This window comes from Eubalaena glacialis, chromosome 2, assembly GCF_028564815.1.
Source record: "Eubalaena glacialis isolate mEubGla1 chromosome 2, mEubGla1.1.hap2.+ XY, whole genome shotgun sequence".
Classification (NCBI taxonomy): Eukaryota; Metazoa; Chordata; class Mammalia; order Artiodactyla; family Balaenidae; genus Eubalaena; species Eubalaena glacialis.
Window position 1 is genome coordinate 18,497,202 of NC_083717.1, and position 15,666 is coordinate 18,512,867.

The 15,666-nt window shown below is 44.7% G+C and overlaps 1 protein-coding gene across 13 annotated transcripts in view; it reads right to left on the minus strand.

The window, feature by feature from the left end:
* PARD3 (par-3 family cell polarity regulator) overlaps nucleotides 1–15,666 on the minus strand; it is a 628,388-nt gene that overhangs the window by 519,248 nt on the left and 93,474 nt on the right. For all 13 annotated transcript variants that reach the window (XM_061179018.1, XM_061179012.1, XM_061179004.1 and 10 more), the window contains exon 2: nucleotides 2,581–2,682. In XM_061179018.1, coding sequence (XP_061035001.1) covers nucleotides 2,581–2,682 — 102 coding nt within the window. The remainder of the gene's footprint in view (nucleotides 1–2,580; nucleotides 2,683–15,666) is intronic.

Here is a 15,666-nt window from a genome sequence, read left to right on the forward strand (position 1 = left end):
CATAAGAATATAAAATCTAAAAAACGGTTTGTTTATCCTATGATTTCAATATGCAGCTGTTTTAGATTACACAGTTTCCTTTACCTTTGGTTTTTATGTGCGATCTAATGGTTGTGCTGAAAGAAGAGTGTATTATTTTCAGTTGCTGAGTAACAAATTGCCCCCAAATTTAAACAAGAACATCAAACCCCTTAACCTGGTTGATCTTTATAGATCCAACAGCTGCAGAGTCCACGTTATTTTCAAGTACACATGAAATGCCCACCAAAAAGGCCATAAAATAAGTCCCAATATGGTTTTAAAGTTCTTTTTAAAATCCTATGGCTGAACATCTACATCGCAATACTCTACCTACTCAAAATGTGAACTGTGTTTGGAGAGTGAACACTGATTGGGGTGCAGGGAGGAGCGTTACTTGTGCCCCATGAACCTGCCCGGCGCTATACCATGTGGGCTGAATAAAGTAGGATGGCACCAACTTGGGGGAAAACTACATTTGTGTTCAATCAGAAAGGAAACAGGTTTCATTATCTTGTAATAACCTGTAATGGAAAAGAATCTGAAAAAGAATATATGTATATGTATATAACTGAATCACTTTGCTGTACACCTGAGTCTAACATACACTGTAAATCAACTACACTTCAATTAAAAGGAAGGAAGGAAGGAAGGAAGGAAGGAAGGAAGGAAGGAAGGAAGGAAGGAAGGAAGGAAACAGGTGGAGAAACAGGAATGCTCACCACTGCTGCTGGGTGCAAAAGACATACCCAGGACCACTCAGCTTCCTCCACAGAAATCCAAGAATCCAAAACAGGACGCATGAAAGAGCACATAAATCCCTAAAAGAAAATACTGTGCAGCAATGTCGGCATAGCTATGGTTAATGGATGTGGAAATGTATTTATCATCAACTCCAAAAAAGCAGGCTACTACTCAATCCTTTTTATTTAAGAGGAGGAAAGTGTGTGTCTGTCTCTGAAGGAAAAAAGCGTCAGGATGCAAAGCCCACTCAAATAGCGGCAGTAATGAGCTTTAAGCAGTAAGGGGGTCACGGGTGACTATTTCCTTCTTTGTATGTTTCTTTTTCCTCATAAGAAGCTGTATTATTTTATAGAAGAGAAACAACCAAAAAAAGAAAAAGAAAAAAGAAAAGAAAGAGGAAGGGAGAAGAGAAAATATGAAAAGATCAATACAACACATTAGCTCATCTCTTTCCAGCATTACGGCTGGGAAAGGGCAATCTGTTTAAATTCCTCATAAATTTCTGTAGTTTAGGCTCTGGAGCTGAGCTGCACAATAAGATGACTATATTTTAAGTCTCTAGAGGATGCTCTTCATGTGGATTGCAGGAAAAGGATTTGAGAGCCACCCTATTCCTGGCTCACAGAAGAGCCTGACAAGGAGAACTGACCCCAGGAGAAAGAGCAGCAAATCACAGACAGGCAGGAAAGTTCTGCATTTTTGACACCACATGCTCCCAGCCCACGGTAGCTGCAGGGAACAAACCCCACGATGGCAGGGGCTAGTGAATCAAACATCCGTGACGTTACACAATACCTGGTACCCCGGAAGTTTCCATTTTCCTTAAGATTTCAAGAAAACGCATAAGACATCGGCCGGTTCTGAGCCAGGCGCTATGCTGTCAGGAATTCAGGCGGGAATAAGCACAGCAGCTGCGCTCGCCCAGCCCACAGCCCCGGAGGCAAGGGGCCAGCGGTTGGAGAGCTCCCGGGAGGAACAGGAGTGGGCACTGGGCCATTTACCTTCCTCAACCCCACGCAGTCACCTCACTGTGCAGCCCACCCTGAGCTATCACAGGCCACGATGAACAGGTGAGGATGTGGCTGCCAGCCCTCCCAGCAACTCACAGCAGGTCAAACACGAGGGGGTGTGGCCAGAGCGTGCTCAAGTTGGATTCAAGCAATCAAGAATCCGCTGACTCCTGTGCCAGAGCCCAACATCCTGCCACAGATTCCTAACACGTTCTGAGTCACTCCTCTGCCTCATTCCCTCAAGGAGGACAGATAGGAGGGTGGATACAGGCCAGTGATGCCTCCATCACAGCCAACAGTGAAGATGCTGTTGCAGTGTGACAGCACTCGGAGAGGAGCCACAGAGGAAAGGGCGGCTTCCTGAAAGCCAAGCCCACCGGGAGGAGGGTGGGATGCAGCCGGGCCATGCCAGCTGCTGGGATGGGCCACCACTGGGATCAGAACAGAGACCTTGTATGTCGCACATGGAAACAGTGAGCATAATGACAGGCCTGAGTTGTCGGGAAAGATGTTACATTTGGTTAAAATAAGGGGGGGATGGCATGGAAACCTCTTAAAGATATTTCCATTTAAAACGCTGCAATTTTAAAAGTTCAAAACCTAGTATTAAGTCCCAGATATCAAGAAAATCATTATACCCTGGGAATATTCATGATACTTATTAAAAAACAAACATACCAGTATGAGTGGCCCAAATGTCCTTTAAAATACATGTGTCTGAAACAGGAAGGAAAGTGCTCCCCCCACCCATGCCCTCCCCCGCCTTCACAGAATGCACTCAGAGCCGCTTTCCTGGACTTGCACTCACTCTGTCTTTATCATCCGCCACATCACAGAGGATGTCGTCGAGATCAAGAATTCCTCCATCTCCATGTTCCAGTCGATGCACTTGTATCCAGTAGTTTGGATCCTGTATCAAAGAACAGACAGCAAGTTAGCATCACCAAAAGGGAACACAACAATTTACACGGGGATAACCTCCTGCCATGAAAAGGAATCGACCTCATCAAGAATATCCCAACTGACTGAAAATTCAAGTGGCTCCCTATCTTTGGTTGAGTCAATTTTCTTTTTTTGATGATGGAGTCACTCCTGCATGCACATCCCTTTGGCTCAGACGCCAATACACTATTGTGATAGGAACTGCAGAAATGAGCAAAACTCTCTGCACACGAAATATTAACTCCTCTGAAGTATGCTGGGTTTCCCATGGTCCAATATGAAATACTTATTAATCCTCCCAATCCAATCTACTGAGATATTCTAATAAGCAAGCAACATATACTGTGTGTCTGAAAAGCTCATGTCACAGCCTATCTGAAGAAAAGGAGGTTGCCTGCCTTGGTGGCTCAAAGTAACCCCTACAAACAGGTCTAAATATACTGACACAGAAGAATGTTAAGACCACAAGTGAACAAAGCAAGCTCAGAACAGCATGTGTGCTTGAGTCTATTTCTGTAAAGACAAAGTTACATACACTTGTATGTGTGCATACGGCAATGTCTCCAAGGATGCACACCAAAATTTGCAATGTTTATCCCTGGGGGTGGGACTCGGGGAGAAGGAAGAAAAAAGACTTCATTTTAAGTGTTACACACTTCTACCTGGGGGGTGTGTGTGTGCACGTTCATGCATGTGCACACACATATATACACACACATACATATACACACAATGTAACATAAAATCAAGCTCTAAAATTATGTGAAGAGAGAACATAGTTGTTCTTAAACTTCTATAATCATTCTCTTGTGTACTTAAATGAAAATATACTAAAGTATACCTTTTGCTGTTAGCTACTAAATCATCCACAGCACAGAATTACTAATAAAAAGTTCAATTCAAGGTAACACTCCATTTTCCCAGCCTAACCAGTGATGTTTGGTACAGTTTTTTCTTAAAGGAAAGGCTGGGATAGAGGAGGCACAAAATTAATGAGAGTTAAAATACAGATTCTGGACCCTGCTCAGATCTGCTGCCTCTGACCTTCCAGGGGTGGGGTCAGGCAATCCATACCCTTGAAGCCCTCCAAGGGCATCTTTAAGAGAGCCATGACTAAGAATCACAAAAAATGGAACACATAAAAAATGAAGGATTATCAATCCCTGTCATTTCTAACCAGCACAGAAGGCAGTCCAGACCCTAATTCTCAAAGTTATTAAACATTATCATAAAAACTACTATACCAATAACCCAGAGTTCTTTTGTACCCTTATCTATCTAGATTTCTTTAATAGATTCAGTGCTGAAATCAACTGTTCATCTAGAACACGGAGAGTAAGCTTGTAGAAAACACACACACCACACACACACCACACACCATACACACACACCCCACACACCCCCCACCACACACACACACACACACACATGCACACCACACACCACACACACACAAAACACACACCACACACATACCACACACATACCCTTGGCATCCCCTTCACTCACTGGTCCTTACTCTGCATAATTCCCTGGTTACAATGTCATCCAGAGAGTTCTTAAGAAACCCGCTGCTGTGAGTCGAGCCAGGCTCCAGAATTTGTCATTTCTAGAATCGTTGAGCTGTTGAAGAACAAAGTCCTGAAACAAACTATACTCCTACTCTTCCTTACCAAATGGTATTAACTCTCCAAGAGAAATGGAGAAGAATGAATAACGTGGGGGCGAATAAAGAGAAAGTCATCATCCCCAGACACTTACCACAAGCAAGCTGCAGGATGACCTAATCAACCTAAATATCAGCTTTCACTTCTAAAGCAACTTTATGCACCCAGAAGCAGGCTGACCTCTAAAACGTAGCTTATAAAACACATTCTTAAAGCCTCTTAATCCTCCTCACTCTTTCCGCATGAGATCACAACCTACTGCCTTTCTATAACACTTGGAGCTACTCCTTTGAAATAAATTCCCTCCTAAAGATTTCCCAACCTCTTAAATTGGTACTTGAAAACCTGCTAGGGTCCAGCCTCTCTCCCACCACTTCCCCTCTCACAGCCCGCACTGTGCCCTGTATAACTGCACCCTTCCTCCCATGCCCAGTGCCTGGGGACCCACCTTACCCCTCAGGCTGACCATTCCCATCCATCAAGACTCCTCAGCCATCCTCTTCCCCAAGAGCTTCTCCTGACCGGAACACCCCAAGAAAGGTTAGAGCTCTATCTCCAGCCTCACTGTTAATGTCTCTAAAAACCATAATGGTATGATGCAAACTAATATATAGAGGATGGATAAACAACAAGGTCCGACTGTACAGCACAGGGAACCGTATTCAATATCCTATGATAAACCGTAATTGAAAAGAATATTTTTTTTAAAAAAGAATGTATATATATATATATAGCTGAATCACTTTGCTGTACAGCAAAAATTAACACAACACAACTACACTTCAATAAAATTTTTTAAAAGCCGTAACAGTATGGAAAATAGTACTCAGATGTCAACTTTGAGCCTTTAAAAGCTGTTAATACTGTATTTTTCCAAATGCTAAAATAATAGTACAAAATCTTCTGTTGACCCTACTTTGCCCTCGAGCTACCACACCTTGACCCTCTTGACAGCCAAATTTTTAAAATATCTGTTGTCTCAGGTTCTTCTCCCATAACCCTGTTCCAATCAGGCTTCCTCCCCACCATGGTTCCAAAACTGTCCGTCAAGGTCACCAACAGCCTCCATGTTGCTAAAGGAGTTCTCAAGACCCATCTTCCTTGGTCTATCAGCAGAATTCAATGCCGCTGGTCACTCCCTCCTCCTTGAAACACTCTGCAAACTTGGCTTAACATCCTTCAACGATCTGATCAAGGCTTGTCTAATTCTGAGATTCAGTTGTTGACTTCTGCCTCCAGAGAGGTCCTGATTCAACGGTCAGCTATGCCAAGTAGCCCTGACAACACCATATCAAGGCATTCATCAGGCTGGTGCTTATTAAATGTCACTCCATACCATGTGCTGAATGGAAACAACCATTTGGAGAGAAGGCACCAAGAGGGAATCATCAGTAATCTCAAGAGAGCACAGCACACTAAAAAATCAGATCTGAGCAGTGCACGTGAAAATGACCTCCTCCCGCAAGAGTATGAAAACCAGGAAGGAGGGTTTTTGCCACTGAGAGATACAACTCCTTGGAAGAGTAGTCTCTCAGGAGATTTTAACTGACAGCCTTCATGCACACAATTCTCTCTCGACACCCAGAGCACTCGCTGTGTTTTCAAGGAACAGTCAAGTACCCATGAGGGAAAACTTTCCTAAAAAATTTAGACCATATTCGTTGATTCCACTTTGTGTCAGTCTACACTAAGTTTGAAATAATAACAGAAATCATTGCTGTCCTGGCTGTAGAAACTTAGAAATGTACCTGAACAGAAAGCTGTGATAAGCCACTTTTAAAAATACCAAAAACATTAATTCTACAATCTGTAGACCTGTCATTGGGTTAAAAAACAAACATGACACAACACTCAATTTTTTAAAAAAAAGTTTCACTTACGGTATGTACATATAAAATAACCAGAGATTTAAACACTAATAATAAGTTTACAGTATGATGAACAAAAATCCATCACACATGAGCAAGAAATGAGAGACAAGGTTCATCCAACAAGTGGCTGGAGAGAGGGCTACCAAGAAGCAAATGTCCCGCCAGACAAGGCTCCCCAGGATGGATCCAAGCCCAGAGGAGAAATTGGGAGGCAAAACCACACACAGAATCACTGCTTCTCCCCCAAGATGACTGGGAAAAAAGATGGAGGGAACATTTCTATGACCAGCTAGAATGAAAGCACAGAGATTTGATAAAATGCAAGTTGCAAAGAATGCTGATACCCACCCTATCCCAGGATACAGGAAGAGAATACAGTGCAGGAAAAGTCCTAATGAAAGACTGACTCCTATCCAAATTTCAAGAAATCTCTCACACTCCATAAAGAGCATTGTCACACTATACAACAAGATACTGAGCTTTTGCGAGTGGTGACCTGGGTAACACACAAGCACTGCATATTTTATGCCCATGCAAGTTTCAAGAAAAGCATCTACAAATAGAAACAGTACCCTACTCTTACATTAACCATGGTGTACAGCAATGGTCTATATCCTGTCAAATCTTCAAATGAGAATATACTTGTAATCGTAAGACTAGAAACTTCATGTTGATCCAAGAGAATTGAGTATTTACTATGTGTGAAGCACTGACAATCATTACCTACTGTGAGAAATTAAAATTTATCAGATAAAACAAAGAGTTAAAAAGAGACAGACCATGAGTCATAAGAAAACTAAACATAAAAATGCTTTGTGAGTTCAGAAGAGGAAAAGATTACGTTCACTGAAAAGATTTGGAAAAGGTTTGTGGTGAGGTTTTAGCAGAATCAGATGCCAGAAGAGGGAGGGTGGGAAGGAGGGAGGGTGGGAAGGAGGGAGGGAGGGAGGGAGGAAGGAAGGAACTTCCAAAAAGTAAAATACAAGTCACCACAACAAAGGGAAAAGGAATCAGAAATCAGAATGGGTTGGACCTTCTCAAGAGCAACACCAAAATCTAGATGATAACAGAATGCTGACTTCAAAACTCCTAAGAGAAATGGTCTGCAACATAGAATTCTAGACTTCAGCCAACAGCTACCAGAAAAGTGTGAGCGAAGGTAGAAAAGGACATTTTTAGAAATGCAGTGTCTCTAAAAAATTACCCTCTCTGTCCCTTTCTCAAGTGAACACTAGAGGATGTGCACCAACAAAACCAAGACATAACCGTGAGTGAGGAAGGCATGGCATGTGAAGCAGGGGGCAGACACAGGAGAGAACTGCCAGGGGGCGGTCCAGCCAGGAGCCATCCCCAAGACTAGGCCGGGAAAGGACGCAACTAAACACATCCAGATGCTACTTAACAGCTGGCAGAGCTGGGATGGAATTAGCTGCAAATTCATAGAAGACCAACCAAATGGAAAAAAAAAAAGTTGTTCATTTCAGGGAAAACACAAAACTTGTGAAGGAAAGAAAGAGTAATCAAGGTATCTATCATACATGGTTCAGCTATGAGAAGCTTTTAATACGGAAAATAGTGTGAATGTCAAGTACTTAATCAAAATTATAACTACTTTGGGGGGAAAGAGGTCTAAAAAGTGTGTGTGTGTGTGTGTGTGAGACAGAGAGAGAGAGAGAGAGAGAGAGAGAGAGGGGGGCAAAGCACACCAGAGAGAGAGAGAGAGAGAGAGAGAGAGAGGCAAAGCACGCCAGAGAGAGAGAGAGACAGAGAGAGAGAGACAGAGACAGAGACAGAGAGACAGAGACAGAGACAGAGAGAGAGACAGAGAGAGAGAGGTGAAGCATGCCCGGGGCAGTGAAACAGGGTTAAAACTTCCACATTGAGTCAAAAGACAGACCCCGCCCTCCCCCGGCCCTGCAAAAAAAAAAAAGAAGAACCGACAAAAGCACTCACACAGAAATATGGAGGAGAATATGGAAAGGATCAGGTACAAGAGTTGGAAACGGCAACCTCTGTAGGAGGTGCCGCTCTTTCTTCATGAGAATCCTGGCAGAACTATCTCACACTGCACATCTATAATGTTCAGAAGCAAAAAGACGAGAAACCGTTTGAAAAACGCCTTAAAATAATGGGCATGGCACACGGCTTCAAGGTTAGCAACCGTCCGTCCCATGAGTCCAGGATAACTGTCTCGGGACAAATGAAGTCATTGGTAATGACATCACAAATATTGAAAGAAAGCACTTCCTCGTTCAAGTCAATAGAAGAGCACAATCAATAGCACTGATGCCTCATGCTAGACACTCTTGGTTAAGCATCTCTCCAATCTACTTAAACCAAAAACAAGACGTTTAAAACATGTTCCAAAGTTCTTTTTTTTTTTTTTTTTTTTTAATGAATCATTGGTATTTCAAGACAGACGTGGTATAGTCCTCCCTCAGTATCTGTAGCGGGGGTTGGTTCCAGGACACCAAAATCCACAGGTGCTCAAGTCCCTTGTACAAAATAGTGTAGTATTTGCATATAACCTACCACATCCCCCTGTCTACTTTAAATCATCTCTAGATGATTTATAATACTGAATACAATGTAAGTGCTATGTAAATAGTTGCCTGTGCAAGTGGTAAATTCAAGTTTTGCTTTAGGAACTTTCTGGAATTTTTAAAAATATTTTCAATTGAAATCTGTAGATAAGATTGAATCTGAGACGCAGAACCCACACATAACGGATACGGAGGGCCGACTATACGTGTGATTTTGACCTTAGCTACTTTAATCATTTCCACTTCAAAAATGCCTATCATGTATAAATTCAAACCACAGGACCCATTTTCAATTTTGTTGCAGTAACATTACACAGATTTTTTGTTGCCTTCTCAATAAAGGCAGAAAACATAGCTGCTGTTCAACAGCAGATCACCATTAAATACTAGCCAGTGCCTCGTGGTAAGTGCACTCCGCTGCCCCCCACTTTTCCGCCCCAAACCACACCCAACACCCATGCCACCACCTCACCACCACAGAGCAAACCACAAATCTGCTGCCTCCCTTGAAGAGTGGATGGCTTCATTTAATATGTCAATCAAAAAAGAAAAAGGCAGCCTGAAACTAAAGGTGAATTCCAACTTCAAGGAAATAACATTCTGGCATTTTGCTTTATTAGAACCAGCACATAATCTCTCATAGGGTCGCATATTAGCCCAGTAATGTGGGAAATCAGCCCATTATTGACCTCTCTACCTGTGACATCACTTTCAGAACAACGTAGAGATCGCTTGAGCCATGGATGCTCCCCTATTCCTGCCCCACTCCATAGAAATCATGTACAAGAGATCACAGAGCTGGCTCGGGACGGAGTCAAGGCAAGAACGAGAATGCAGTAACCACCAGTTATATTTGCATTGCATTCATGTGCATTATCTAATGTGATGGGAGGGTTTATAATCCCTATTTTCAGATGAAAAAACGGAGACTCAGAGCGTTTAAGTTGCTGACAAGAAGTCACAACTAATAAACGCTGTCAGCCGGGACTTAGCCCTACATCTGCCGACTCATTCCCAGCACTTTCTCAGACCCACACGGATGGTTTCCAACGACAGCATCACAGGCGCTTGTCTTCCTACAGCCCTTCCTCCCAATCTCTTCCCAACAGCATCATTTTTAAAATATTTTGCATAATGGGGAGGTCCATAAAATATTTATTTTAATAAAAAAGTTTTGCCTGTTTAAAAAATCAAGTCTGAAAAACCACTCATCTAAGTATTATACTACAGTTCTAATCTCATCCATGATTTGAAGCAGTGGTTCTCTAAGTGGGATTCCATCCCAGATCAGCATCACCTGAAAACTAATCAGAAGTTCCAAATCTCAGGCTCTACCCTGGTCTGACCGAATCGACATTTCTCAAGGCTGAAATGCTTTGTGTTTCTTCTATGTATTATTATGTATTATGTTTTAGCTCATAAATTCATGGGTTAACGCTTTCATGAACACTTTTTTTTTTTTTTGCCGCTCCGCGCAGCATGCGGGATCTTAGTTCCCCGACCAGGGATCGAACCCGTGCACCCTGCAATGGAAGCACAGAGTCTTAACCACTGGACCGCCAGGGAAGTCCCATGAACACTTCTTAAATCAAACAGATGTTTGTTACTACATCTTAAAAACCGTCACCATGAATACATACACATATGTTTGATATTCCTGTGATGACCATATAGGTGGTTATACATATATTCGCAGTGTCAGATACAAATTTCGCAGTGTCAGATACAAATTCTTTCTCAGAGTTGTTTCACCTCTAAGCTCTTTGCAGAGAATTGCAAAATCCATATCTCTAGACCAGAGCCCTCCAGACATGCCAGCCTCAGACATCGACCTCTCTCACTGCATGTGACTTTGGGAGCTGTCTGAATTCCCCAGGGAGCTTGTTTTGCTTGCTTGCCAGGAAATTTTAATGCCATGAATAAAAGCATGTCCGTTTGGGAACAACTAATAACTGAACAATATTTTTATCAAGTCCTATTTTAATTCTAATTTAAGAAGCTTATATTCCTTATCTTCCCCCTAAAAGCAACTTATTATCTTCATTTCTACTGGCAGCAACATCCTCCTCGGACTTAATCTAATCAAGCCATAAACGTAGCCTCTCTACAGGAAATACAGAGGATAGAGAATCAAGTCCAATGACACCACAAGGAAACAACCAGATAAGTCCAGAATATGAGACCTTTAATAACACAACTGCACTGACTTCTTTTTAAAAAAATCCACGTTGTCTAATATCTGGATGCAATATATGATCCTAGAGTGGATCCTGCATCTGGAGAGAAAATTCATTTAAAAACAAAACCAAACAGTGCTGGGACAATTGAAGAATCTGTCATATCATGTGACAGAACTGATTCCTGGAAAATTCCCTGGATGTGAGCGGTATAGAGTAATTATATAAAGGAATATTCTTGCTTTTAGGGGATGTGTGAGGTAGTTAGGGGTGAGTTGCAGGGAGGGAGAATTTGGTACTATGTATCAATATGCTTAAAATTGAACATACCCATTAACCCAGGAATTTAAAATGTTTGTCTACATGGTCAAGATGTATATATGAAATCAGATGTTTTAAGAAACAATAATACAGAATAGGAAGCCAGCCACATACCCAACAATTAGAAATTGGCTGAGTACATCCAATCAATGAAACACTATACAGCAATGTAAATGTTGTGCACAGAATATCATGGAAGGTATCATCTCATCTTTAGTCTGAAGACAGTGCAACCTGCAGACACAGGCAAAAGGTACCAACGGCTACACACAGTTGGCAGCCCTTGTCTGCACCTTCTGGTTTTCCATAGCAAACATATATGTGTAATCTTATCTTATAACTGTATCACCTTAAATAACGAGTGAACACATCCCTTCCTTTCCCCTTCCTTCTTCTCTTGTTCTCAGTAATGGAATCACCTGCTAACTCATCTCACTACTTCCAGGCTCCTCTCTTCCCAATCCTGTCCACATCCTGCAACCACATCCATCTTCACAGAACACCTGTTTCATCGTGTCCCTGCCCCGTGATGAGTCACTTCCAGTGACTCACTACATCCTAAACATTAAAACCCAACGTCCTTGGCCAAGCACTCAATGCTCTCTCCAAGCCTGCTTTTCCGGGCTCCCCATGGGTCCCATCCCAAGCGCTCCGAGCAGCGCCTGAGACAGAGCAGGTGCTCAGTAAGCGCTAGTTCCTCCCACTCCACACATCTGAACGCTTTCACCCCCGTGGCTCCGACGACCCAGGCTGTCTGTGCCTCTCCTGATACAGAACACAACCACTGCCTCTGTGAAATGTGCTCCAACCCCAAGGTGTTCATCTAGACCACAAATCTGTCACTTAACAGCCTATCTCCTTGTACACGAGTGGTGTTTTGTTATCTCTAGATAAGTTCCCTAAAGGCAGGGAGCATCTTCTGCTCTCTTTAGCACAGAACAATGAACAAAACACCATATTGTTGTCTAAATAATGTGTAAAATATATATGAATAAATAACCCTATTGGGCAAAGAAAAAAATTTCAACAAGACTTTCTCAGAAACTATAATCAACAAATGCAGGCTTGTGCTCCCCTAACTGCCAAGAGAAACCCCGTGGACACGGGTGCCTTGTCGTGATCAACACCCCCTTCACCCTGTATCCTCGGACCCCAGAGCTCACTCAAGAACCACAGTGTGGGGGCTTCCCTGGTGGCGCAGTGGTTGAGAATCTGCCTGCCAATGCAGGGGACACGGGTTCGAGCCCTGGTCTGGGAAGATCCCACATGCCACGGAGCAACTAGGCCTGTGAGCCACAACTACTGAGCCTGCACGTCTGGAGCCTGTGCTCCGCAACAAGAGAGGCCACGATAGTGAGAGGCCCGCGCACCGCGATGAAGAGTGGCCCCCGCTTGCCACAACTAGAGAGAGCCCTCGCACAGAAATGAAGACCCAACACAGCCAAAAAAATTAAAATATAATAAATAAATTTTAAAAAGTAACATTAAAAAAAAAAAGAACCGCAGTGTGGCTAACCCGGCTGACATTCCAGACGACGTGAGCTATGGGGAAAGAAACCTTCCAGATACTCTACCCTTCCGATGTAAAGGAACCCAATTTCCAGCAGAAACACCTCCATGCTCACCCACAGAGCTGCATCCCGAGCACCACCGCAGGTCTGGAAGACCAGGAAAAAGTGAGTTTACGCCTGGATAAACCTGCCTACGACCCATGAAAGGGTGGGCCAGACAACAGCTCACCTGGGCCAGCCAAGTTCTTCCTGCTCATGTCCTGGTGAGTGTCAGGACGCCCAAGGAAGGGTGTGGGCAGTACTGTCACCTGATGGGCCAGAGACACCGGAAGAGGGCTGTGAGGTAGCATATGAGCCTGAGTCCCTAAAAACAATGTAGATCTACAAGATTCTGTGCCCAAACTCCAAGCCTCTCCTTCCAGGCGTGGTGACCACCAGAGCTCTGAAGGTAGGTGCCTGCTCTGGGCCTCCCCTGGGCCCCCCCATCCCTGACTCCACAAAGGGCCAGCGGTGGGGCCACTCATGCACAGTGACTGTTTTCACGACACTCATTCGTGGGAAACGCTTTCAGCTCCATGTGCAGATGTGAGGACAGGGGAGCAGGAAACCTAACCTGTCTGAGATCGTCACACACGTAATTACAGGTGAAGAGGAAAGGGAGTTTCAGCTCATGACTCCGACTTCTAAATTCCTGCTATGCTCTTTTTGACACACTGCCTCTTGTACGAGGATCAAACAGATTCGTCAAGGGGACAAATGTGGAAGGGAAAATTTGATCAAGATACAGTCTTTTTTTTTTTTGCTTAAAAAAAGGGCTTCCCTGGTGGTTAAGAATCCGCCTGCCAATGCAGGGGACACGGGTTCGAGCCCTAGTCCGGGAAGATCCCACATGCCACGGAGCAACTAAGCTTGCGAGCCACAACTACTGAGCCCGCGTGCCACAACTACTGAAGCCCGCACGCTCTATGGCCTATGCTCTGCAATAAGAGAAGCCACCGCAATGAGAAGCCCATGCACCACCACAAAGAGTAGCCCCCGCTCGCCGCAACTAGAGAAAGCCTGCACGCAGCAACGAAGACCCAACGCAGCCAAAAATAAATAAATTTAAATAAATAAATTTTTTTTAAAGAATGGGAAAAAAATGAAAACTATATCACCCACCAATTAACAGACTTGACTAACTTCAGTATGAGGAAGTAATGCTTTACCCCACACTACCTATAAAGACACACAGATTTAAGAAGCGTTTCATTCCAGCCATGCACCTGGCAGTGCTGGATTCCAAGCTGCAGAAAAATACAACCCATAACCATTAAAACCGGGCCCCGGTCCCCTCAGGGCAGGGACCCACCCTGCAGCCTCAGCGGCCCACGGCACCTGTGCAGTTCAGGCAATAACTGAGATCTTTTAAAGCAAACTAAAATGCTGAATGTTTTTCTAGTGTTTATAAAGAAATAACCAACCTAAGAGATTCTTAGGGCTCTCACCCAGCAGAAGAAGACTCTCCTCTCTCCTATTTACTCTCCAACCAGCCAACAAGAGAGGCTGACTTAAACCAAAAGGAATTTCTCTGACCTGGAAAGAAAGCCTCCCTGAAACATGAGAAACTCTAAATAGCTCAGAATTCTAAAACGAACCAACAGTATCTGACCCCAAAGCGGCTCTCCACTGCCCCCTCATATTACTTAATCCAAAAACCACCTCCCAGTTTTTCTTTAAAGAAGTTATCTCAAATTGCTTTAAAAATCCACAATTAATTCCTTACACCTGGCAGTACTCAACCAGGCTGAATCAGAATAAATACTCCTGAACTAACAGAGGAGATGGTGAGGAAACGGTGGGTTTTGATGGAGAACTTGCACCTACCTGGGGTCTCCTCTTTGGAAGCCTGGGCACGCAGCCGTCCAGCCGCACCCTGTGGCCCCTACACCTAAATCCAGCACAGCCCCCCGGCGTGCGGGGTCCAGGGCAGGGAGGGCCGCGGCACCAGCACCTCGCGCACGCATGGCCCCGAGGCGGGGCAGGCGGGGCAGGCGGGGCAGGCGGTGCTCAGAGGCGGCGGCTCAGACCGCCGGAGCTCGGGAGGGAGGAGGGGGCTGACCCAGTGTCTGCGGGGACCGCTGAGGCCAGAGGTGGGCGTCCTCCTCCCGCCAGGCCACGGCCACCATGGATCCAAGGAGGGAGCAGTGATGGTGTCGTCAACAGATGGGCCAGAGCCGGGGGTCCTCCCGAGTCCTATGACCACGGACATCTCTTCAGGCGAGGAACACGCGCCAGCTTTCGGGGTGATTTTCAGGAGGGAGAGGAGCTACCGACAAAGCGCACACAGGATACACCAAGATCCAGGCCGGTGGGTCCGCGGGATCTCCTTGCCGCTCAGCTTGCTGTGGCTCGTTTGGACCCTCCTGGAAAGCCATCCCCACCTTTCCCCTGTGGAAAGCTTCACCCAAATGCCACTTCCCGCTAACCTCTACCTCTCCCCAGCGTCGGCCTTCCATCCCGCTTCACCCTTCGTCCTGTCTCTCCACAGCACGCACACCCACGTCTCGAAGGCGTGCACGCTTTACAGTTATCCCCGCTAAGGAGCCCGCGGACCTGATTCACGCCCTCGCACCCCTGCGGAGCATCCACGCTACGGCTGGCCCTGGACAGACGCAGGGTTTATGGCAGCAAACGGTCCCTGCCTGCTGGAGTCGCTAGCAGACAAACAACAGGGACTCTCGCTTAAACACGGCCCCAAAGCCCCAAACTCATCGACACGCTACTGGTGATCTCAAGCCAAAGATCAGTTTGTATTCCCTTAAAAACTCATTTGTTTCAAAATGCATTGGCGTTTAGATTTTTCCTGAAAATCCCTAGTGC